At 52.2% G+C, this 23021-nt stretch overlaps 1 protein-coding gene across 2 annotated transcripts in view; it reads right to left on the bottom strand.

Annotated features, from left to right (window-relative positions):
* Nucleotides 1–23021, bottom strand: part of CTNNBIP1 (catenin beta interacting protein 1) — a 64027-nt gene that overhangs the window by 2572 nt on the left and 38434 nt on the right. For both annotated transcript variants that reach the window (XM_007980624.3, XM_007980620.3), the window contains exons 3-4: nucleotides 21983–22102; nucleotides 21198–21288 (exon numbers count right to left, since the gene is read on the bottom strand). In XM_007980624.3, the coding sequence (XP_007978815.1) occupies nucleotides 21198–21288; nucleotides 21983–22078 (187 nt within the window). In that variant the 5' untranslated portion in view covers nucleotides 22079–22102. The remainder of the gene's footprint in view (nucleotides 1–21197; nucleotides 21289–21982; nucleotides 22103–23021) is intronic.

Below are 23021 nucleotides of genomic sequence, written 5' to 3'. Positions count from 1 at the left end.
AGGCTGTGGCCAAGCTGGAGCTCCCCTCCACCAGGATCGTGGCACTTTCCGAGGACAAAGTGCGTCCGAGGAAGTCTTCCTCCCCTCTGGTCTTCCCTGAAGCCTGGCTGGGGACCAGGCCTGCAACCCTGCTGTAGGGCTACAAGGCAGGGCTGCCAGGGTGAGACTCAGAGGCTTGCTCAAGGCTACACAGCTGACAGGTGAGCCATGATGAGGCCCCAGGTGACCTGGAGCAGGGCTCAGCTCTGCTCACAGTCCTTGCTCCTGAGTTACCAAAGCCGGAGGCGGGGTGGCCCTGGGAACCTCCCTCTTTCTTCTCAAGACTCACGTCTTGATGCCTTCGGAGGGTCTGGCTCACTGTAGTTTTAAATAGCCATTCCTCTTTGCAGCAGCTTCTCCTTCACCCAAACCCAACACTTCTTCCAGGGAGCATGGTCGGGCCCATGTCCAGCCTACTGTCCACCTGGCTCTGACTGAGACAGATATGCCCACAATCCTTCTTTTTCTTTTCTTTTCTTTTTTTTTTTTGGAAACAGAGTCTCGCTCTGTCACCCAGGCTGGATTACAGTGGCATGATCTTGGCTCACTGCGACCTCTGCCTCCCGGGTTCAAGCGATTCTCCTGCCTCAGCCTCCTGAGCAGCTGGGATTACAGGCACGTGGCACCAAACCTGGCTAATTTTTTTGTATTTTTAGTAGAGACGGGGTTTCACCATGTTGGTCAGGCTGGTATAAAACTCCTGACCTCATGATCTGCCCTCCTCAGCCTCCCAAAGTGCTGGGATTATAGGCGTGAGCCACCACGCCCAGCCATCTTTCTTTTTCTTAATCCTGAATTTGAGATTCTGGCCCAGGCACTTGTGAAATCACTTCTTTTGTTTTGTTTTCCAGAGGACAGGTTCTGATGAGCAGCCAGGATAGGCAGTGGCAGAAGGGCAGAGCTCGAAATGCTGACCCGCTGCCGACACCCACAACTGCCTGGGGAGGAAGGGGCTGATATGGCGGGGGAGGAGCTGTGGGCCAGAAGGTGACCTGCAGGGTCCCATCCTGACTCCCTGATCTGGTCCTGCTACTCTCGCCCCCTTTGTAAAAGGGCAGATCTTCACTTTGCCCCAAAAAGTACCAATCTGGCTGCCCGTGGTCTTTCTGACATCTTGTCTGTACTACTGCAGGCATTCTCTCTGGGAGGGGGTGGATCGGAACAGGAGAGACAGGAAAGGCCACCCGAGGGTGGGCCAGTGTGGGGGGTGTGAAGTGAGGCTCCTGGCGTGTGAAATGGAGTGGCAGAGTGAGCTGGCCCCCACTCAGTGAGCCAGGTCTCCCCCACAGCCGGCATGTGATGACCTCCTTCCAACTGCTCTACCAAGAGAGGGAGGACGCACCCAGTCGTCGGGAGGGCCAGAGACGGAGGGCCCAAATACAAAGATGCAATGACAAGACACACCTTCTACCTGGCACTAGAGCACCAAGGTGCTGCTAAGGGAATGAGCCTTGTCACCTCCCACCGCCAGCCCGCCTTCATGGGCTTTACCAGCACAACCTCCATTGCTCAGAAGGGAAATCAGCATCTAGAAGAGGGCACGAGTCGTCTGGCTTCCTGGGATGGGGCTCCCTCATTTGGGAAGCCCTATGAATCCTTCCCCTGTCTTCTCGGGAACATTCTGTTTTCGCCTGAGCCCTAGGACCACGCAATATCACTGCAGGCAGAATTTTCCTAGCAACCACAGAATCCAAGATTACATCATCCCCTGCATGGCAGCTGAGTTGGTTACCTAACAGATGCCGACTTTTCCTGAGTGCTGCTTGCCCAGCTTGCTAATCAGAAGGGGGCTGGCAGGAGTCTGTGAAAGGGGAGTTGTCAGCAGAAGATGCCTTAGTGGCAGTGATGGTGGCAGCCCGCTCGCTCCTCTCCCTGCCTGCCTCATGGGCTTTCGCTCAGGGACCTTGGGCCTCTTAGTGAGCTGCAGGCGCAAAAGTAGCACGGGATGCCCCAGGAGGGAATGGTGCATCTATAGAGGGAATGGGTCATTAGCTCCTCGGAGGAGCCCAGACCTGGGGACCAGGACTCCTGACTCCACAGCCTTCCCAGTGTGTGTGCCTGTCCTGTGCTCTGAGGGTGGGAAGGAAGTAATCTTCTCCAGGTCACACAGGGACTCTGATGGCTATTTAACAAGACAATTGAAGTAAAGGATTTGCAAGAGTCCTACCCTTCCCACACTGCCAGCTGCCACCCTCTTCCCTGGCGGCATTTATAGAGCCTCCCACTGTGCTGCTGGAGCCCTGCAGAGAGGAAAAGGCCTGCAGAGCTGCGGCCTGTCTGTGCTCTCTTCTGTTCCTTAAGGATGTTTTCCAGACTTTACCACAAGGATCTGCTTTCCTTTGGGACCAAAAAGAAGGCAGGCTCTCAGTTCTTCCAGAGCATTCCCTGACCTATCCTTGTCACTGGTCGGCCAGGTATTTGTCATTCAATAAGGTCTGGCCATGAACCTGACAGGCTTCTGGCTGAGGACACTGGTCCCCTTTTCCTCTTCTCTATGAAATTTGGGCCAGTAAGTGAATAGGGAGGTTGAGCTGTTACATTATGATCATGACTCCATCCCTCAGAGCTGGAGTTTTAGAGCCAGGAGGGACCTCAGAGGTTGAGTCCTACAGTCTTTCCTTTGAAGGCCAGCATATGGCAGCTCCCTCAGGTATTCTCACTGTCTAGATGTACTGCAAAGAAGGCAGCAGGCCAGCCCACTGCCTCCAGGCTGCCAGCTGGGTTTCCTATCCTGTTTTACAGATGAAGCTCTGTCTTCCCCCTTGGTACCTCTGCTGACGCTGTCTGAACTTGAGCTCAGAGCTTCTATTTGTCCCTTCCCACTAGACGCAGGTGAGCGTAGGAGGGGAGAGGTTGATCTGTCTCTCCTGTTCCACACTCTAACACATTAAAAGATAAGGATAGCCAAAACCCGATGACAGTATCAGAAGAAAAGAGAACTACAGATGAATATCTCACATGAATATAGATGCAAACATGCCCAACAAAATGCTAGCAAACTGAATACAACAACATATAAAAAGGATTCTATACCCTGACCAGGTGAGGTTTATCCCAGGAATGCAAGGTTGGTTTAACATCTTAAAATCAATGACTGTAAAACACTGTATCAATAGAATAAAGGACAAAAACTATATAGGAAAAGCAGCTGATGAAATCCAACATAATAAAACCACTCAAGGCTGGGCGTGGTGGCTCATGCCTATAATCCCAGCACTTTGGGAGGCAGAGGTGGGCGGATCACCTGAGGTCGAGAGTTCGAGACCAGCCTGACCAACATGGTGAAACCCCATCTCTACTAAAAATACAAAATTAGCCAGGCATGGTGGCACATGCCTATAATCCCAGCTACTTGGGAAGGCTGAAGCAGGAGAATTGCTTGAACCTGGGAGGCGGAGGTTGCAGTGAGCTGAGATCACGCCATTTTACTCCAGCCTGGGCAACAAGAGCGAAACTCCGTCTCAAACAAAACAAAACAAAACAAAACAAAACCAAAAAACCACTCAACAAACTAGAATACAAGAGAATATCTTCAATCTGATAAAGGTCATCTATGAAAATCCCACAGCTCTTATCATATTTGTGGTGAAAGCTCTCCCCTACCAAGACTATGAACAAGAAAAGGATGTCTGCTTTCACCGTTCTTATTCAATATTGTCTTAAAGGTTCATTCCAGGTGAGGAAAGTTAAGAAAAAGAGATAAAAGCCATCTAGATTGGAAAGGAAGAAGTAAAACTATCTCTATTTGTAGATGACATGATCTTATATGTAGAAAATCATAAGGAATCCACTGAAAAAAATTTTTTTTTTTTGAGACAGGGTCTCACTCTGTCACCCAGGCCAGAATGCAGTGGCATAATCTTGGCTTACTGCAACCTTTGCCTCCCAGGCTCAAGCAATCTTCCCACTTCAACCTCCCGAGTAGCTGGGACTATAGGTGTGTGCCACCACATCTAGCTAATTTTTGTATTTTTTGTAGAGATGGGGTTTTGCCATATTGTCCAGGTTGGTCTGGAGCTCCTGAGCTGAAGTGATCCACTCATCTTGGCCTCCCAAAGTGCTGGGATTACAGGCTTGAGCCACTGCACCTGGCCCACTAAAAAACTATTAGAACTAATAAACGAGTTAAAGGTATAGGATACAAGGTCAGTCTACAAAAATCAATTGTATTTTTATATACTAGCAATGAACAATCTGAAAGTAAAATTAAGAAAATGATTCCACTTATAATTGCATTAATAATAATAAAACAGGAACAAATTTAACAAAGTACAAATTTTTGTGCTTTGAACAGTACACAACATTACTGAATAAAATTCAATACATGATCCCTATCAAAATCCCTTTCTTGGGGAGTTTTTAAAAACTGCCTTTTTTTTTTTGTAGAAATTGACAAGTTGATCCTAACATTCATATGGAAAGGCAAGGGACCCAGAATATCCAACACCACCTTGAAAAAGAAGAACAAGTTGACTCATACTTCCTGATTTCAAAACTTACTACAAAGGCAAGGTCAATGAGACTAGGTGATACTGGCATAAGGACAGACATATAGATCAGTGGAACAAAAATGAGCGTTCAGAAATAAACCCTCTGACTATGGCCGGTTGATTTTTGACAAGGGTGCCAAGATAATTCAGTGGGGAAGAACTGAACAAATGGGTGCTGGGACAACTGGATATTCACATGCACAGGATGAAATTCGACCCTTACCTTGCAGCATCTACAAAAATTAACCCGAAATGGATAAATGACCTATATATAAGAGATAAAGTTAGAAAAATCGAGGCCGGGCACGGTGGCTCAAGCCTGTAATCCCAGCACTTTGGGAGGCTGAGACGGGCGGATCACGAGGTCAGGAGATCGAGACCATCCTGGCTAACACAGTGAAACCCCGTCTCTACCAAAAAAATACAGAAAACTAGCCAGGCAAGGTGGCGGGTGCCTGTAGTCCCAGCTACTGGGGAGGCTGAGGCAGGAGAATGGCGTGAACCCGGGAGGCGGAGCTTGCAGTGAGCTGAGATCCGGCCACTGCACTCCAGCCTGGGCGACAGAGCGAGACTCCGTCTCAAAAAAAAAAAAAAAAAACCAAAAAAAAAAAAAAAAAAGTTAGAAAAATCTTGGAAGAAAATATAGAAACAAATTTTCATGACCTGGGGTTAGGAAATGATTTCTTTTTTCTTTTTTTTTTTTTTTGGACAGGGTCTTGCTCTGTCGCCCAGGCTAGAGTGCAGTGGTACAATCAGCACTCACTGTGCAGCCTTGACCTTCTGGACCCAATCGATTCTCTCACCTCAGCCTCCTGAGTAGCCGGGACCACAGGCGCACACTGCTACACCCAGCTAATTAATTTTTTTTGGCCGAGGTGGGCAGATCACTTGAGGTCAGGAGTTTGAGACCAGCCTGATCAACATGGTGAAACTCCATCTCTACTAAAAATACAAAAAAATTAGCTGGGCGTGGTGGCGCATGCCTGTAGTCCCAGCTACTTGGGAAGCTGAGGCATGAGAATTGTTTGAACCCAGGAGCTGGAGGTTGCAGTGAGCTGAGATCGTACCACTGCATTCTAGTCTGGGCGATAGAGTCAGACTGTCTCAAAAAAAAAAGAAAAAAGAAAAAATTGTTTTGACAGATGAGGTGTCTTCCTGTGTTGCCCAGGCTGGTCTTGAACTCCTGGGCTCAAGCCATCTTCTTGCCTCTGCCATGTAAAGTACTGGGATTACAAGCATGAGCCTCCACACCTGGCAGGAGATGGTTTCTTAGATATGATATCTAAAGCACAAGCAACAGAAGAAAAAAATAAATCGAACTTTATCAAGATTAAAAACTTTTCTGTTTCAAAAGACATCATCGAGAAAGTGAAAAGACAACACACAGAATGAAAGAAAATATTGACAAATCATATATCTGGTAAGGGACTGTTACCCAAAATACATAAAAAACTCTTTTTTTTTTTTAGAGGGAGTCTTGCTTTGTTGCCCAGGCTGGAGGGCAATGGCATGATCTCAGTTCACCGCAACCTCTGCCACCTGTGTTTAAGCAATTCTCCTGCCTCAGCCTCCAGAGTACCTGGGATTACAGGCGCCCACCACCATGCCTGGATAATTTTTTTATTTTTAGTAGAGATGGGGTTTCACCATGTTGGCCAGGCTGGTCTTGAACTCCTGACCTCAGGTGATCCACCCACCTTAGCCTCCCAATGTGTTGGGACTATAGGCGTGAGCCACCATGCCCAGTCCATAAAGAACTCTTAAAAACTCAGTAACAGGCCGGGTGCGGTGGCTCACGACTGTAATTCCAGCACTTTGGGAGGCCAAGGTGGGTGGATCACCTGAGGTCAGGAGTTTGAGACTGGCCTGGCCAACATGGTGAAACCCCGTCTCCACTAAAAATAAAAAATTAGCAGGGTGTGGTGGCACGAACCTGTAGTCCCAGCTACTCAGGAGGCTGAGGCAGGAGAATCACTTGAACCTGGGAGGCAGAGGTTGCAGTGAGCCAAGATCACGCTGCTGCACTCCAGCCTGGGCGACAGAGTGAGACGCCATCTCAAAAACAAAAACAAAACAAAACAAAAAAACTCTCAAAAACCCCAATTTTAAAAAATGGGTGGCCGGGCGTGGTGGCTCACGCCTGTAATCCCAGCCTGAGATGGGCAGATCGTGAGGTCAAGATATTGAGACCATCCTGGCTAACACGGTGAAACTCCGTCTCTACTAAAAATACAAAAAATTAGCCAGGCGTGGTGACGGGTGCCTGTAGTCCCAGCTACTGGGGAGGCTGAGGCAGGAGAATGGCGTGAACCCGGGAGGTACAGCTTGTAGTGAGCCGAGATTGCACCATTGCACTCCAGCCTGGGTGACAGAGACTCCGTCTCAAAAAAAAAAAAAAAAAAAAGGCAAAGACTTCAACAGACATTTCTCCAAATAAGGTATATAAATGGCCGATAAACACATGAAAAGATGCTCGACATCATCTGTCATTACGGAAATGCAAATCAAAACCACAAGGCCAGTCATGATGGCCCACACCTGTAATCCCAGCACTTTGGGAGGCTGAGATGGGCAGATCACCTGAGGTCAGGAGTTTGAGGCCAGCTTGACCAACATGGCGAAACCCCATCTCCACTAAAAATACAAAAATTAGCTGGGCATGGTGGAGTGCTCCTGTAATCCCAGCTACTCGGGAGGCTGAGGCAGGAGAATTGCTTGAACCCAGAAGGTGAAGGTTGCAGTGAGCCAAGATTACATCACTGCACTCCAGCCTGGGCAAAAGAGTGAGTCTCCACCTCAAAACAAAAAACAAGGCCGGGCACAGTGGTTCAGGCCTGTAATCCCAGCACTTTGGGAGGCCAAGGCGGTTGGATCACCTGAGGTCAGGAGTTTGAGACCAGCCTGGCCAATATCATGAAACCTCGTCTCTATTGAAAATACAAAAATTGGCCAGGTGTAGTGGCATGTGGCTGTAATTCCAGCTACTTGAGAGGCAGAGACAGAAGAACTGCTTGAACCCAGGAGGTGGAGGTTGCAGTGAGCCAAGATTACGCCACTGCACTCCAGCCTGGGTGACAGAGTGAGACTCTGTCTTAAAAAAAAAAAAAAAAAAAAAAAAAAAAAAAGGCCAGGCACAGTGACTTACACCTGTAATCTCTGCACTTTGGGAGGCCAGGGCAGGTAGATCACCTGAGGTCAGGAGTTTGAGACCAGCCTATCCAACATGGTGAAACCCCGTCTCTACTAAAAATACAAAAATTAGCCAGATATGGTGGTGCGCTCCTGTAGTCCCTGCTACTCAGGAGATGAGGCAGGAGAATCTCTTGAACCCGGGAGGTGGAGGTCGCAGTGAGCTGAGAGCACGCCGCTGCACTCTAGTCTGGGCGACAGACCAAGATTCCGTCTCAAAAACAACAACAACAAAAACCCAAAACCATAATGATAGACCATTTCACATCTACTAGAATCAAAAAGACAGATGAGAACAAGTGTTGGCCAGGTTGTGGAGCAACTGGAACCCTCATCCATTGCTGGTGGGAGTGTCAGGTGGTGCAGCTGCCAAGTCTGCTCCACAGTCTCTCCCATCTCAGCTGATGGTACCTCCACCCTCCTGTTGCTCAGGTCAGAAGTCCTGGGGTCTTCCCAGTTCCTCTGTCACATACACTGCACACACAATGCAAATCCCATTGACTCCACTTTTCTACTTATAAGGTAGATGCTGAGTACATCACCACTTCTGCCACCACCACCCTGGTCCGGGTTGGGTGGACTCCTGAATCCCTGCTTGCCTTGACCTCCTCTTGCTGGTCCCTGATGGTCCAGTCTCCACATAACAGCCAGGGAGAAGTTGTTAGGTTTCTAAGTCAGCTCCTACCATGCCTTTGCTCAAAACCCTCCAGAAGCTTCTACTGCAAGACTGCTCATCATACTCAAGGCCAATGCCCATCTCCTTACTGTGGCCTGCAGGACCCACACACACTGGTCTCTGATGGCCACTTTACCTCCCTTTACAACACACCTCTCACCACTCACTGTGCCAGCTACATGGGCCCCTGACTGTACTTCAAGCACAAGTCCTTGCACCCCAGGGCCTTTGCACCTGCCGCTTCGTTGCCTTGATGCTCTTCTCCAAGTTTATCTCATGGTTCTTGCACTTCATAGAGGCCCTCCCTGAACACAACTTCTAAAATGACCCTTGTGTCTCAATCCCTCAGGTGAATGAGGTCTTTGGCACCCTCAGTGCTATTCACAGAGCTCTATATTGAGCTGACCTTCCTTTCTCCACTGGCACGTACATCTCATGTGATCAGGGACTTGGTTTTGTTCACTGACACAGTTACAGTATCTGGGCAAGTACCTGGGACACAGGATGAATCTTTATAGATAAGGAACCTGAAACTCAGAGAGACAAAGCAACTCAGTGAATCAGAGGCAAAGAAAAGACCCAGATCCAGACTCCAAAGCCCATGACTTCACCCTAGAAGGAGAAAGGAAACCACGGACCTCTCCACTTACCCAGAGCACTAAGGCTCATCTGGCTTCCCAGCGTCTTAGTTCCATCAGAATGGAACTACGAACCAGGGCTTAAAAACACCACCAAAGCAGCCCAGGGACACCTTGGAGATAATTCAACATGGAACCCAGAGTGTCAACCTAAGAAGAGCCCTGGCCCTGGCCCCCTGCTCCTACCTGGTCCCCACTTCCTATCTCCCCGGAGCCCTGCTCCCTATCTCTGCCTACTGCCCTGCCAGACACCTCACTAGTCCCCTGGCTCACCTGCCCTGGAAACCAGGGCCAGGACACTGGGAAGGGCATAGCTTTCTAAACCAGGGCAGGGCATCCAGCAGGCCCTCCCATCCCAAGCTCAATGCCAGCTTTGCCCCTTTAGTGAAGTCCAGTCAATTGACTGGGGAGAAAAAATGACAAATATGCAGGAGCTTAGAAAAGGGAAGCTGGCCCCTAACCGGGGGCGGGAGAGAGACAATGGGAGCTCAGGACGAACTCCCACCAGCATGCTGGAACCAGCTCTGCTCCCGCCAACACTCACCCTAGGCCTGGCCTGGCTCACTCAGGCTTTTGGAGAAAGCCTCCTGGGGGCCTCTGACAACTCCCAAAGTCTGCTGAGAATCACTCTTGCTATTTGAGACTCTTAAGCTGAAGTCCTTCAAAGGTCCTTTCCTGAATATACTGGGCAGCTCGATGCATTTCCTGAACTGCCAGGGCAGGCTCCTATTGGCCCTGCAGGATTATAGCTGGGTCAGCAATAGTGGATGAAAAAGAGGAACATGGAGATGCTAGAGCCCCAAGGCCAATCCACGGAGCAAGGGCATTTCACAGACCTGGTTGGGGAAATCTTGGCGGAGCCTAGTGCTGCACTAGCTCCTAATTTGCAAACTTGGAAACAAGCCATTCCCAGGCCACATGGGTGAAATGTAGTAGACAAAGGCCTGTGACCCTGATCTGTGGACCCTGTTTCCACCTCCACTGTGCCTCCCTGGACTATCCAACATGGTGGGGTCTGCTTTCACAGCCAAGAGGAGGGCTCGGTCCTGCCTTCATTTCACCAAAGCATCCAGGTGTGGGAGGGACAAGCTGACCTCCTACCATGCAGAACCTCTCCAGATCCAGGATCCTGCAAAGTCCAACTCAGCACAGCTGCTCAGAGGTGGCCAAGGAGAAAGAAAACAGACCTGAGCACAAGTCCTTCCTCCAAAATTGATGCGGGCACAAAAAAGCCTGGCTAAATTCCCAAAGGCCACAGGCCCTGCAGGCTCCGCAGATCAGGCAGGGCACAGCCCTGTACAATGTCCCTGGAGAAAAAGGGGGACTTCAGTCACAGATGGACATTCCTGCATCACCCAACTGAGAACTGGGATTCTAGGCCGGGTGTGGTGGCTCATGCCTGTAATCCCAGCACTTTAAGAGGCTGAGGCAGGTGGATCACCTGAGGTCAGGAGTTCAAGACCAGCCTGGCCAACGTGGTGAAACCCCGTCTCCACTAAAAAAATACAAAAGTTAGCTGGGCATGGTGGCGTATGCCTGTAGTACCAGCTACTTGGGAAGCTGAGGCAGGAGAGTCGCTTGAACCTGGGAGGTGGAGTTGCAGTGAGCCAAGATCACGCCACTGCATTCTGCATTCTGGCATGAGCAACAGAGCAAGACTTCATCTCTCAAAAAAAAAAAAAGAATCAGGATTCTTCCAGGCCCAGCTCCCCACAACCATGTGCCCTGGGGACTGGGAGCTTCTGCCACACCATCCTGCAAGACCACTACTGAACTCCTCACCACCGCCCCCTTCCTGGCTGGCCAGAACTTTCCCACACAGTGTCAGACATTCTGGGGTCAGGTATCTGGAGGCCTCCTGAACTCCTCAGGAGCCTTACTCCTTCCTAAAGAGGGTAAAAATGTGGGGCGTGAAAACTCAGAAATGTAACCTGAAATCTTCAGGGTCTGCAAATTCTCATGGCGGATGCGGGGAGCTCCCTTTGTGAGTCACCATCAGCAGAGGGAGCTAACATTGGCTAAGTGCTTCACAACCGTCCAGGGAATGCCACCTGGCAAGCCCAGGGCCCATCCTTCACACACATGGCAGACCAGGCTGGAGAGGGAATGCGACCACGTGCTCCCAAGTGTCCAGGACAACGCCCACTCTGTGTCTCATCCCCTTCTCTGACCATATGGTTTTTGGTTGTGGTACCTTTTCCTCCTCCCAAGAGTTCATTAATCTTGCTATTAATACCAACTAGCATCTGCTACCTGGCTATCCAAAACAGCAGTGGCTGAACTACCAGCTCTAGGGAAAAGCTACCTGGAAAAACAGGACCCAGACGCTCCTCCAAAGGGAAGCATTTCTGAAGGGGACAAAACTCAGGTACCACCCTGGACTGGGCCTCCTCCCAGACAAAGCAAGACCTGCTGGTGGCATGTGCTGTTTTCAGCAGCTTGGGGCTATGAGCTGGGTGTTCTATACATCTCAGCTCTGATGCCCCCAAGTCCCCAGGGGATGACTTTTACCCAGAGACAGCTTGACACTCGGGTTGCTATGGGGACGGCGGTCACTGATCCACCAGGGCCTTAGCAGCCAAAGCAGCACCAGACTCAGGGGGGCCTCCTGGGCTCCAGGCTGACAACCATCACGGGCACAGGAGGCTGCTGGGCGGTGGCACTGCAGCAGCCAGTGCTGTGTGGATGTGCACCGAGTCGCTGAGCTGCTGAGCCAGCTCCCAGCAGAGACACCAGGCCTCGTGGAACAGCCAACAAGAGCTCAGGAGGCAGCTAAAGGCCCTCCCAGGCTTGGAGTCCCTTGTGGTACCCCAGTACCAAGACCCTGGAGCTGATACCCAGCCTGGGTCTGACTCTGACTAGCTGTGTATCCCGGGGGAAGTCCCTGCACATCTAGCCTCAGTTTACTTATCTGCAAAACGTGATGAATCCATCCACAATCTAACTAGCCACAGGATAACATCCACAGCATAAAGCATCATAAACGACATCCTGCAGGGTTGCTCTTGGGGCTCTATCCCTGCTCTGTTCTAATCCCAGACGTGCTCCCCAAAGTCCATCTCACTCTGTTCCCACCCTCCCATCCCTGCTGAGCTTGACACACACATGACCTTTGTGATATGTCTTCCCAGGTAAGGTGGTCATTCCCTTTATTCGAACTCCTTGGTTCCCCAAAATATAAGCTCTCATAGACCAGGAAGCTTTGATTGCCAAGAAGGGACAGAGATGACCAGTTCTTCACCTAAAACCCTGACATATCCTCTCTCTCTTTTTTTCTTTTTCTTTTATATATACACCTTCAATAGAGACAGGGTCTCACTATGTTGCTCAGGCTGGTCTCAAACTCCTGGACTCAAGTGATCTCCTACCTCAGCCTCCCAAAGTGTTGGGATTACAGGCATGTGCCACCGTGCCTGCCCCATCCTTGCATATTCTCAAATTTTAGTGGGCATGAGAATTGAATCACCTTGGGAGCTTGCATAAAATGCAGATTCCCAGGCTCATCTGGCAGGCATTCTGGAGCTATGGCAGGGCCCAGGAGTCTGCATTTTAACAAGCACCCTCAGTGATTGAGGTGTGCAAATGTGTACAGGATGCTCCGAGAACTCAGTGCTACAGACCGTCCCCTGACCTCCGCCCGACCCCAAGCTGTCATGCCTTCTTGCCCAGCATTCTGGAGGAGAATCCTGTAGCATCCTTCCCACCAGTTTCTCTACATGCACGTCCGCATGCATTCTCCAAGGCCCCATACAAACAGCACCTCTTCTCTATGGCTTCCTAGGTGGTCTCCCCTCCCTCAGCCCAAAGCCCTTTATGCATCAGTTCACACACCCGTCTGCTCTGCTGGTCCAGGAGGTCACAGGGAGTGCTGTGGGGTGGCACCATGCCTAGCACACAGCAACTGTGGCCTGATGCGAGCGGAACTGTCCAGCCGTTGGATGCAGCAGCCCTCAATGCCCCTCTCTGACAGGGCCCGCCTCTTACTGGGGCTCGGTGGGGGGAAGTGTAGAGTCACACAAGGACTTCTCTGAGGCCATTCGGGTGTCTGTTTTCAGTTCTAAACAACAGAACCCATGACGCTGGGTGATGGGGTCAAAGCGACCCTCTCTGGAGCCGCAGCCAGGTGCTGAGTAAGCGGCTGGCCCTGCACTTCAGCACATTTCTCGCTTTTCTCGGGATTCTTTTTCCCCCTTTTTCAGTGACACAACTTATACACCAAACCCTCCTGGCTGATTTCTGTTCAGTTCAATATAGAGGTGATTTTGGGTTCAATTCTGTTATTAGGTTACAGGTAATTCTCATGTAAGTGTTGATTAAAGTTAAAAAAGATTAGCTTCCCATCCCATAGACTAGAATTCTCCCTGGGCCTGACTGTAATTTCGGTGCAGCATCTGTTACCGCCTGGAGCCCCTGGGAGAAGCCTCCAAGCCACACTCGGGGAGACAGGGGACCCAGAAAGCCCAGCAGATCACCCACACAGCACCGGGCTGGTGCAAAGGAGGGGCCCAGCCGGCTGCCCCCAGGGAGGAGCTGCTCGAGCAGCCTGGCCCTGGAAGGCGCAGTCCAGGCATCCATCCAGCAGACACCTACACTGCACCAGAGGCGGGACGGGGGACTCGTGTGTGATGGTGAACATGGCCCAGACCCTGGCCCCGAGGGGCTCCCGACGAAAGTAAGGCTGGCATGGAGCTCCGGGGCACATGCTGACTTGGAAGGGGTCAGAGAGGGCTTTGTGAAGGAAGTGAAAGAACAGAGGCTGGAAGGCTGTTGAGGGGGATTCCAGGAAGAACTTTCCACACTGATCTGTAACATGGAGATCAGGCCACCACCCCTAAAACAGGGCAGGACCGCTGAGGGGGTCAAGGAAGCAGAGAGCTGTCTCCCTCATGCCATTCTATGAAAGGAGAAGCTGTTTCCTCACAGCCTGGTTTCTGCTGATCTACCCGTGACCACAGATATTTTAACAAGGTTCCCAGTGTAACCCTCAAGCCAACTGACCTAGTTTAGGCTCTCTGGCAGCAGACCCTGAACCAGCAGCCTCAGCTTCCAAAGGGGAAAGCCTGGCTGGCCGCAGCTGGGGGAACCTTCCCTGGAAAGTCTCTTGGAGAAAGCGTGTGATCAGGTGGAGGCAGAACAAGCCTGGGAGCCCCCGTGCCAGCACACAGCTCCCAGAGACAAGGGCAGCAGCAGACCAGGGCATGGCCCCAGGAGGTCCCCAGGCAGAGAAAAAAGGAGCTTCCTTGACAAAATGAGCCAAGTCTAGGCAGTGTCCCTCTCAGCAACACCTCAACAAGGGCCTATTCTTTTTTCTTTCTTTATTTTTTCGAGACGGAGTCTCGCTCTGTCGCCCAGGCTGGAGTGCAATGGCACAATCTCGGCTCACTGCAAGCTCCGCCTCCCGGGTTCATGCCATTCTCCTGCCTCAGTCTCCTGAGTAGCTGGGACTACAGGCGCCTACCACCTCGCCCGGCTAATTTTTTGTATTTTTAGTAGAGACGGAGTTTTACCATGTTAGCCATGTTAGCCAGGATGGTCTCAATCTCCTGACCTTGTGATCCGCCCGCCTCGGCTTCCCAAAGTGCTGAGATTACAGGCATGAGCCACCGTGCCTGGCTGGACAAGGGCCTATTCTGAGGCACTGTAGGAGGATGACAGTTCTACAGGTGACTGGCCATGGGTGGCCTTTTCAAAGAGCCATCAGAGGCCTGGAACTGTACTTGCTGGGCACCACCCCAGTGCGGCACTGAGGCAAGAACAGACCCAGAGCTTTCAGGGAACCAGCATATCGGAAGGCACCCATAGGTGGAGGGCCCAGGGTAAAACTGCAGCAGAAGGTGTTCCCCGTTTGTTCTGCCCCTTTCTGAAATACCTAACCGCCCAAATCATACCTGTTCCTCAAGTAAACACCGTCCCGCTTAAAAAAGCATGTGACCGGGCTGGGTGCAATATCTCATGCCTATAATCCCAGCACCTTGGGAGGCCAAGGCAGGCAGATCATGTGAAGTCAGGAGTTTGAAACCAGCCTGGCCAACATGGTGAAACCCCATCCCTACTAAATATACAAAAATTAGCTGGGCATGGTGGCATGCGCCTGTAATCCCAGTTACTTGGGAGGCTGAGGCAAGATAATTGCTTGAACCTGTGAGGCTGAGGTTGCAGTGAGCCAAGATAGCAACACTGCACTCCAGCCTGGGTGACAGAGTAAGACTCCGTCTCAAAAAAAAAGAAAAAAAAAAGTTTTCTTGGAAATTATTTAAGAGCACAGCAAAATATAGTAAAAAATGCATGTTAAAAATGGGTATTAAAGCTGGGTGCAGTGGCTCACGCCTATAATCCCAGCACTTTGGGAGGTCGAGGTGGGTGGATCATGAGGTCAGGAGATCGAGACCATCCTGGTTAACAAGGTGAAACCCCATCTCTACTAAAAAAAAAAAAAAAAAAAAAAAAAAAAGGCCGGGCGCGGTGGCTCAAGCCTGTAATCCCAGCACTTTGGGAGGCCGAGACGGGCGGATCACGAGGTCAGGAGATCGAGACCATCCTGGCTAACACGGTGAAACCCTGTCTCTACGAAAAAAAATACAAAAAACTAGCCGGGCGAGGTGGCGGGCGCCTGTAGTCCCAGCTACTTGGGAGGCTGAGGCAGGAGAATGGCGTAAACCCGGGAGGCGGAGCTTGCAGGTGAGCTGAGATCCGGCCACTGCACTCCAGCCTGGGCAACAGAGCGAGACTCCGTCTCAAAAAAAAAAAAAAAAATTAGCCAGGCGTGATGGCAGGCACCTGTAGTCCCAGCTACTCAGAAGGCTGAGGCAGGAGAATGGTGTGAACTCGGGAGGTGGAGTTTGCAGTGAGCCGAGATTGCGCCAACAGAACAAGACTCTATCTCAAAAAAAAAAAAGGGGGGGGTATTAAGGTATTAAAATGTTTATGGTCCTGGCCTTGTGCTACCGATGTATGCATGTTTGTGAAAGGATGACAGGAAACTTAACAAAGGGTAAGAGAGATTATGGCTACGTAGTAGGATTCAATGTTTCAAACTTTTCGGCTCTTTCTCTCATTCCCCAGTTTACAATGACTATGCACAATTCTATAACTGGGAAAAAAAAATCATTAGCCATTAGAGGGAGCCACACTGGCCATGAGAGAGGCCTGGACTCAGCACTCCACAGGGCCTGCTTCGGGAAGCTCTGGCCCTCCCCATTCCTGCAGCTGCCCCTTCCCAGCCGGGCAATCTTCCCGAGAAGTACTGACTTCCTCTGGTTCAAAGCCTAGTTCCCCTGGTTGCCAGGTCTGCTTAGACACCCTTGGGGACTAGAACCTAGTTCATTTATTTGTCCAAGCATGACTAGGGGCTTAGTGGTCCCACCCCCAGAAATAATAAGACAGAAGCCACAGTTCCAAGCTCAAGGAGCTCAGAGTCTGGTCAATAGATGGATTAGGAGACAGTGTGGGTGCAGCCCAGCCGAGGTGCATGCACATGTGACAGGAGGGCCTGGCCCAGGCTGCAGGGGGCAGGGGAGCAAGGTGGGGATGTAGGCTGGTTCCTGGTGGCCAAAAGGCAAATGCAGTGGCAGAAAGGCATGAACACGGCCATTCACTACGGCCCTTTACAGTGTGAGGTCAGGTCTTGCTCGCCAAGCTAAAGGGGCTGGATTTTATCTTAAGGCAGTGGGGAGCCACCGAATGATTTTAAATCGGGTGGAGGTCAGGCATGGCAGCTCCTGCCTATAATCCCAGCACTTTGGGAGGCCAAAGTGTGTGGATCATCGGAGGTCAGGAGTTTGAGACCAGCCCGGGCAACATGGTGAAACTCCATCTCTAATTCACTGAGTATGGTGGCGGGCGCCTGTAACCCCAGCTACTCGAGAGGCTGAGGCAGAAGAATCACTTGAACTGGGAAGGTGGAGGGCGCAGTGAGCTGAGATTCCGCCACTGCACTCCAGCCTGGGCGACAGAGCAAAACGCCTTCTCAAAAAAAAAAAAAAAAGGTTGAGTAGAGACCCACTAATGTCACTCTAAGCCTCCAAAAGTCTCTCCAGCTGTCTAGGGGTAGAGGGCAGACCTGAGGGGGCAAGATGACAAGTCGAGATGCCAGATAGGAGTGATCTGAAGCAGTGAGACAAGAGTGAATATGGGCTCAGTCCAAGAGGGGGCTCGAAAGGAGAGGGAGAGAATGAAGCAGGTCCGAGGAGCCTTACGATGGACTCAGTAATCAATCAGGTTCCTGGGGAAGAGAGGAGTCCAGGCTGAGTCCTCAGGTGCTGCATACTTGCTGGGCATTGGTCAGGGCAGAGCACAGGTGGAAAATCCACGTTGGCTGGGCATGGGTGGTTGTGGTGATGTTGGCCAACAGTCAGCTGACCATGCTGTCGGTTGAGGTCACAGGAGTGCGTGTGGGACAGGGAGAAGAGAGGAGGCAACCCTGGAGGATGCCAGTGTGACTGAGGGAAGGGAGTGGAAAACAACTGGTGGGGATGACGTGAAGGACAAGGGAGGGAAAGGAGGCTGTCATTGGTGGTCTCAGCCCAGCAGAGGCCAGGCAGGCTGGGAACTGGCGGGCCACTGGGGCCTCTGCTGGAACCACTAGTGAGGCCTTAAGGGTAGGCCCCCACCCCCAGGGTCTCCAGCACCTGCCTGGCTCCCCATAGATACTCAACAAATGTGACTGAGGAAAGAATCAAAGGGTGGGGGGTAAAGGGGTGCCTATGGCCCCCTCCCTGAGCCTCAAGGAAAGGAGCAGTGCCCTAGGTACCAGACCCCTCCAGCCCTGGAGGGGAAGCATGTGCAGGGCTAAAGGTGGCGGCCAGACCCTCAGGACCAATGTCGGGTGCTGTCCGTTGGAGGGTCTGCCTCAGACCCCCTGCTAGGGGAGTCCCCGGGGACATGGAGTCTCCTCTGGCTCAGGGAACACTTAGAGCAGCCTGGAGCATTTGCTGAGAGACAGCGCCACCTAGTGGGCAGGAGGTGCACGGCAGGCCATTACCTGCAGGCTCCAGGCCTTTGGAGTCCATCATGGCAGTCCCTGCACCCTGCTCTGGCCCCTGCATCCTGCCCCAATCCCTGGAGACAACAATCCAGGGCTTCTGCCACCTAAGCGGTGTCTCCGCCTCTGACAGCAGGACCCTGCAGCATCAGCTGAGATTGGCCCTGCGATGGAGAAGGCTGGCAGGTGAGATTTTAACAGAGATTCATTTGGCCACATGGCGCAGGCAGAGATGCAGGGTCCTGCCCTCACATGGTAAGTTCACTATGGGAATGGGTTGACTGCAGTTCTGTTGTTATTGTTGTGTTTGTTTGTGGTGTCGTTAGGCTCGCAAAGAAAATACTATGCTTGTGAAACGCTTCCAGGCATAGCTGACCCCTCCCCTCTCCACTCCCAGTCCACAGAATTCTCAGAGCCTCCTGCAACTCAGGTCTCCTGTGTGGCTCAGGCCCCGGCAGCCAGGTCAGAGGTAGGGGTGCCCCAGCAGCAGGGAATGACTCCCACCACCTATTCGCCAACAATTCCCTGGGGTCCTCCCTGGCTCCAGCTTCAGCTCCAGGAGCCCTCTCTCCAGAGAAAGAAGTAGCTGTGGACACCAACCACCCCGAAGGGCCCAGACTCCACGGCCCACACAGTTGGTCACAGCTGCCGGCTTGCTCCGACTGCTCAGCAGTTTCAGGGCAAGGTCAACAGCTAAGTGGGGTCACTGACTTTCCTCAACAACTTGGCAGAGTTCATTTTTATTCTCAACTGTTGGTTCAGGTAGGCAAGATAAAGAGTTCTCCTAAAATACTTTAACTTTCCCTTATGACAAAGAAACAAATGTACAATGTTAAAATATTTGTTTTACAAAAATGTGTGACTCAGAAAGTTAAAGTTTCTTATATAGTCCTATCCCCCTAACAATTTTTTATTGTTGTTTGAGACAGAGTCTTGCTCTGTCGCCCAGGCTGGAGTGCAGTGGCATGATCTCGGCTCACTGCAAGCTCCGTCTCCTGGGTTCATGGCCATCCTCCTGCCTCAGCCTCCTGAGCAGCTGGGACTACAGGCACCCGCCACAACGCCTGGCTTTTTTTTGTGTGTTTTTTTTCTGAGATGGAGTCTTGCTCTATTGCCCAGGCTGGACATGCAGTAGTGAGATCTCGGCGCATTGCAGCCTCTGCCTCCCGGGTTCAAGTGATTCTCCTGCCTTAGCCTCCCGAGTAGCTGGAATTACAGGTGCATGCTACCATGCCCAGCTAAATTTTGTATTTTTAGTATAGATGGGGTTTCACCATGCTGGCCAGGCTGGTCTCGAACTCCTGACCTCAGATGATCCACCCGCCTTGGCCTCCCAAAGTGCTGGGATTACAGGCATGAGCCACGGCACCCGGCCTTTGCTGCTTTTTATACTGACATATGATCCTACATTTTGATGTCTCTTTTTTTTTTTTTTTTTTTTGAGACAGAGTCTCGCTCTGTCGCCCAGGCTGGAGTGCAGTGGCGCAATCTCGGCTCACTGCAAGCTCCGCCTCCTGGGTTCACGCCATTCTCCTGCCTCAGCCTCCCGAGTAGCTGGGACTACAGGCGCCCGCCACTGCGCCCGGCTAATTTTTTTTCTATTTTTTAGTAGAGACGGGGTTTCACCATGGTCTCGATCTCTTGACCTTGTGATCCATCCGCCTCGGCCTCCCAAAGTGCTGGGATTACAGGTGTGAGCCACCGCGCCCGGCCTGATGTCTCTTATTTTGATTTTTTCCCAAGAGTATTCAACTGGAGGCTTTCTTACCATCCCAGCTCAAATTCAGGTTAACTCAGTGACCAAGACCAGGTGGGAAGGAAGGTGAGTCCCCAGGGATCAGAAGCCTGAAGGTTTCAGGTTGACATGAGTCAGAAGCCAGGGTAGAGGGTGCCATGCTAGAAACCCAGATTAGCCCTGGAAGAGAACAGACCTCACCCAAGAGATCCCAGGATGGGGCGGGAGCCAGCGCCACACAGAACAGGCTGCTGCATGATCCAGGAGGCACACCTGGGCAGACACACCCAGGCAGGCTGTGCGTGGTGAGCTGCTGTCCCAGGGAGCTCCCTGAGCTTCTGCTGAGTTTCTGCTGAGTTGGGTGCACAAGCCAGGTCACACCCAGCATTGGCGCTTGGGAATAGGCCCATGTGCCAGGGCAGAGCCCTAAGATATCCAGGAGAACAAGGGTTGGCTGGTGATCTAGGTCAGGCCCCGCATGCCAGCCAGCTTCATAGCACAGCAAACGCAGCCGTCAGCACTCTGCTTCTGGGCGCCTGCTCGTGTCTGGACATGCCACAGGTTGCAATATTTCATGGCCAGTCATTCCAACAAAGCATAAAGAGAATAAAAGGAAAGGACTCTATGGAGATGCTGGTCAGAATACTGGGCCTCCATGTCATGATAAGCCTTTTAGAGAAGGAGAACCTTGCTAAGCAGCCAAGGGACATGGAGCTGTCCAGTGATCCCATCATGGGCAAGATGGCAGACAGTGAAGCGCTCCTCAGGCACAGGTGCACATCCTGAGACTCCCAGTAACCAGCTGGCTGCATGGCCAAGTGACTTACTGCTCCCAAATCCCAGTTTCCTTGCCTGTTAAGTGGAAGCATTAATAATACTAATAGTAGCTACCGACAATAGAATGAAGCGATGGTGCTTGCTACACAACGAACACTCACACCCTGCCTGCTACCATGCTGATTGGCTGAGGTCACCCAAAAAAGATAGAACCCCCTCAGGTGCACAGAGACATCAGGCCTTAGGCGCATTCCTCCTGGCCACAGCCAGGACCACACCACCCACAATGTGGCCTGTGCTCAGGACAACAGTGACAGCATTGTCCTAGCACACAAGGGCAGTTTCTCTCTCCTGGACAGGGTGCTGGGTGGGTAGGGGTCAGGCCAAAGGTTAAGGAAATGCAATAAGCAGTCTCTGCAGTTATGAGGGCACCCAGACATCTCCATTTCCTGCCTCTTCCTGCCATTTGTCTTGTAGAGTCTTTGGCTCCCACCTGAGGAAGGAGATGGGATCAGGTGGGAGGTTCCGGAGGCTCCCTGGCTCAGCTCTGTGGGTGGAGGGAGCTGTAGCCCCTCCTAGGCAGTCCTGAGTCTCATGGATCACCCATCAAAGAGGGCTGGAGCTACACTTTCTAAGGGAAGCCACTGCCCCAGCCCCTCTGCCGCCGACTCACCCTGGTCAATGGAGTGCGGAGGCAGCTGGCTGAGCTGGCTGTTGACCACCCCTGCATAGGTGCGCAGGAACTCCTCCTCGCTGGCTGTCAGCTGCAGGAGAGAGCTGTGGTGAGGGGCAGCATGCACCTGTTCCCTGAAAGGCACCTGCACCCCTGGAGGCACCGCCCAGGCCTGCTTGGTTCCTGGATGGTGCGTCCTCCTTTGCTTCTCGGGCCTCTATTCCTGAGATTTGACCCCTTTGCTTTCAGGACCAGCACATCCCCCCCTCCCACCCTGCTTAAACTTGGTCCAGGGGTCCAAAGGCCTTGCCACTCAGACTGAATCTGAGATTAGGGTATGGTCTAGTACAGGGTCAGTGGAAGACATAGGTCCTGCCCAGAAGGCTGAGGGGCGATTCCATGTCCCTCCGCTCTTTTTGAGAAATACCCCTACACCCGCATGCCTGCTGCCGTCTCAGCTCCTGTCCTGCCAAGTTGTCCCTGAGCTACCCCCTGGAAGAGAAGACTTTCGGGATTGCGAGGGGGAGAAAAAGAAGGTCAGGGCCTTGAGGCTCTCACCCGTCTGGCCCCAACCTGGCATGGGGGTAGGCAGACTGCCCAGCAGTGCCCCCAGAACTCGAAGCACTAGGCTCTGTGCCTGGGGGGCTGGAAGCAGCCCTAGAGCCAAGCCATAGGCCCAGCAGCCCCTCCTCAGCCCATGGCTCTGCCCTCCAACAGCCCAGCAGGGCCCCTGCCTGGGAGCCCCTCCCTGGGGGCCCACTGCCTGACATCCCGCAGGCACTCACGTTTGATCCCATCTTCCGCAGCATGAGCAGCACTCGGACCTTCTGCTGAATGTACATCTCCTCCGGACTCTTCCCGGGAGCTCCCTCGCGGTTCATCCCCCTGCCCGGCTCTGGGGACTCCTGCAGAGCAAGCAACAGCATCAAAAGGGAAGAGATCAGGATGTGACATACTGGGACACTGACACCTGCTAGTGACCCTCACTCCTCCCAGGAGCCCCTTTCCACCCGCAGTCTCCCTTCTGGGAGCATGGGGCAGGTGGCGAGGTACAGGGTTCCTCCCTCACCCACGCTGATCCCAGCCGGCTGGACTGAGCAGCTCTGTTCTCCAGCACGCGCTGCAGGGGCTGGCCTGCCTGCTTCCTCTGTGCATGGAGCTGCTGGGTCCAGGGAAACTGAGATGACTGAACTGCTGGTTATTTCTGCCTGCCAGTCACCCCAGAGCAAAGCTCCTGCTATAAGCCCTAAGACACGTGGTGCATGAAGCCCCAAATGTCCCAGGTTTTCAGAAGAAGCAACTTCCACAAGGAGCAAAAAAAGTGATGGGATCAGAGGCAGCTGGTTAGGGTCTTTGGCTCGAGAAACCGTGTGATCATTGCCCAGCCCCCAAACACTGAGACGGCTCCCTCGCCAAAAGCCCCTGACAAGTTTAAGAGGCCAGGGTTGTGGCTCCTGAGCTGGGCTCCAAGAGGTCCCTCGATGGAAAGACAGTGGCCCAGGGCTGTAGGGCTTGCTACCTCAAACCCACCCCACCTGTCAGAGGGTAGCTCCTGCAAGCAGCTGGGAAGGCCAGCAGCGTGTCCACATGCAGCAGGGACCTAACCTGTAGAAAGCCCCAGGAGAGAAGTCCAGAGCCCCCTCCCTCCAGGAGGAGCTAGAGGAGAGGAAGCTGGGTATGGAGGGGCTTGGGTTACACACTGGTAACTCCTGGATGAGTCAGAAATAACGCAGCAGCTGCTGGGGTGGAGCCTTATCAGCCCTGGTGCCAAGGAACTGCGCTCGGGGAACCACAGAACCAAGCTGGAGGGCCAAGAACTCTTCG

The sequence above is a fragment of the Chlorocebus sabaeus genome, chromosome 20 (genome assembly GCF_047675955.1).
Source record: "Chlorocebus sabaeus isolate Y175 chromosome 20, mChlSab1.0.hap1, whole genome shotgun sequence".
Taxonomy (NCBI): Eukaryota; Metazoa; Chordata; class Mammalia; order Primates; family Cercopithecidae; genus Chlorocebus; species Chlorocebus sabaeus.
The sequence above is the reverse complement of the archived record's forward strand: the minus strand, read 5'-3'. Positions and strand labels throughout refer to the sequence as shown.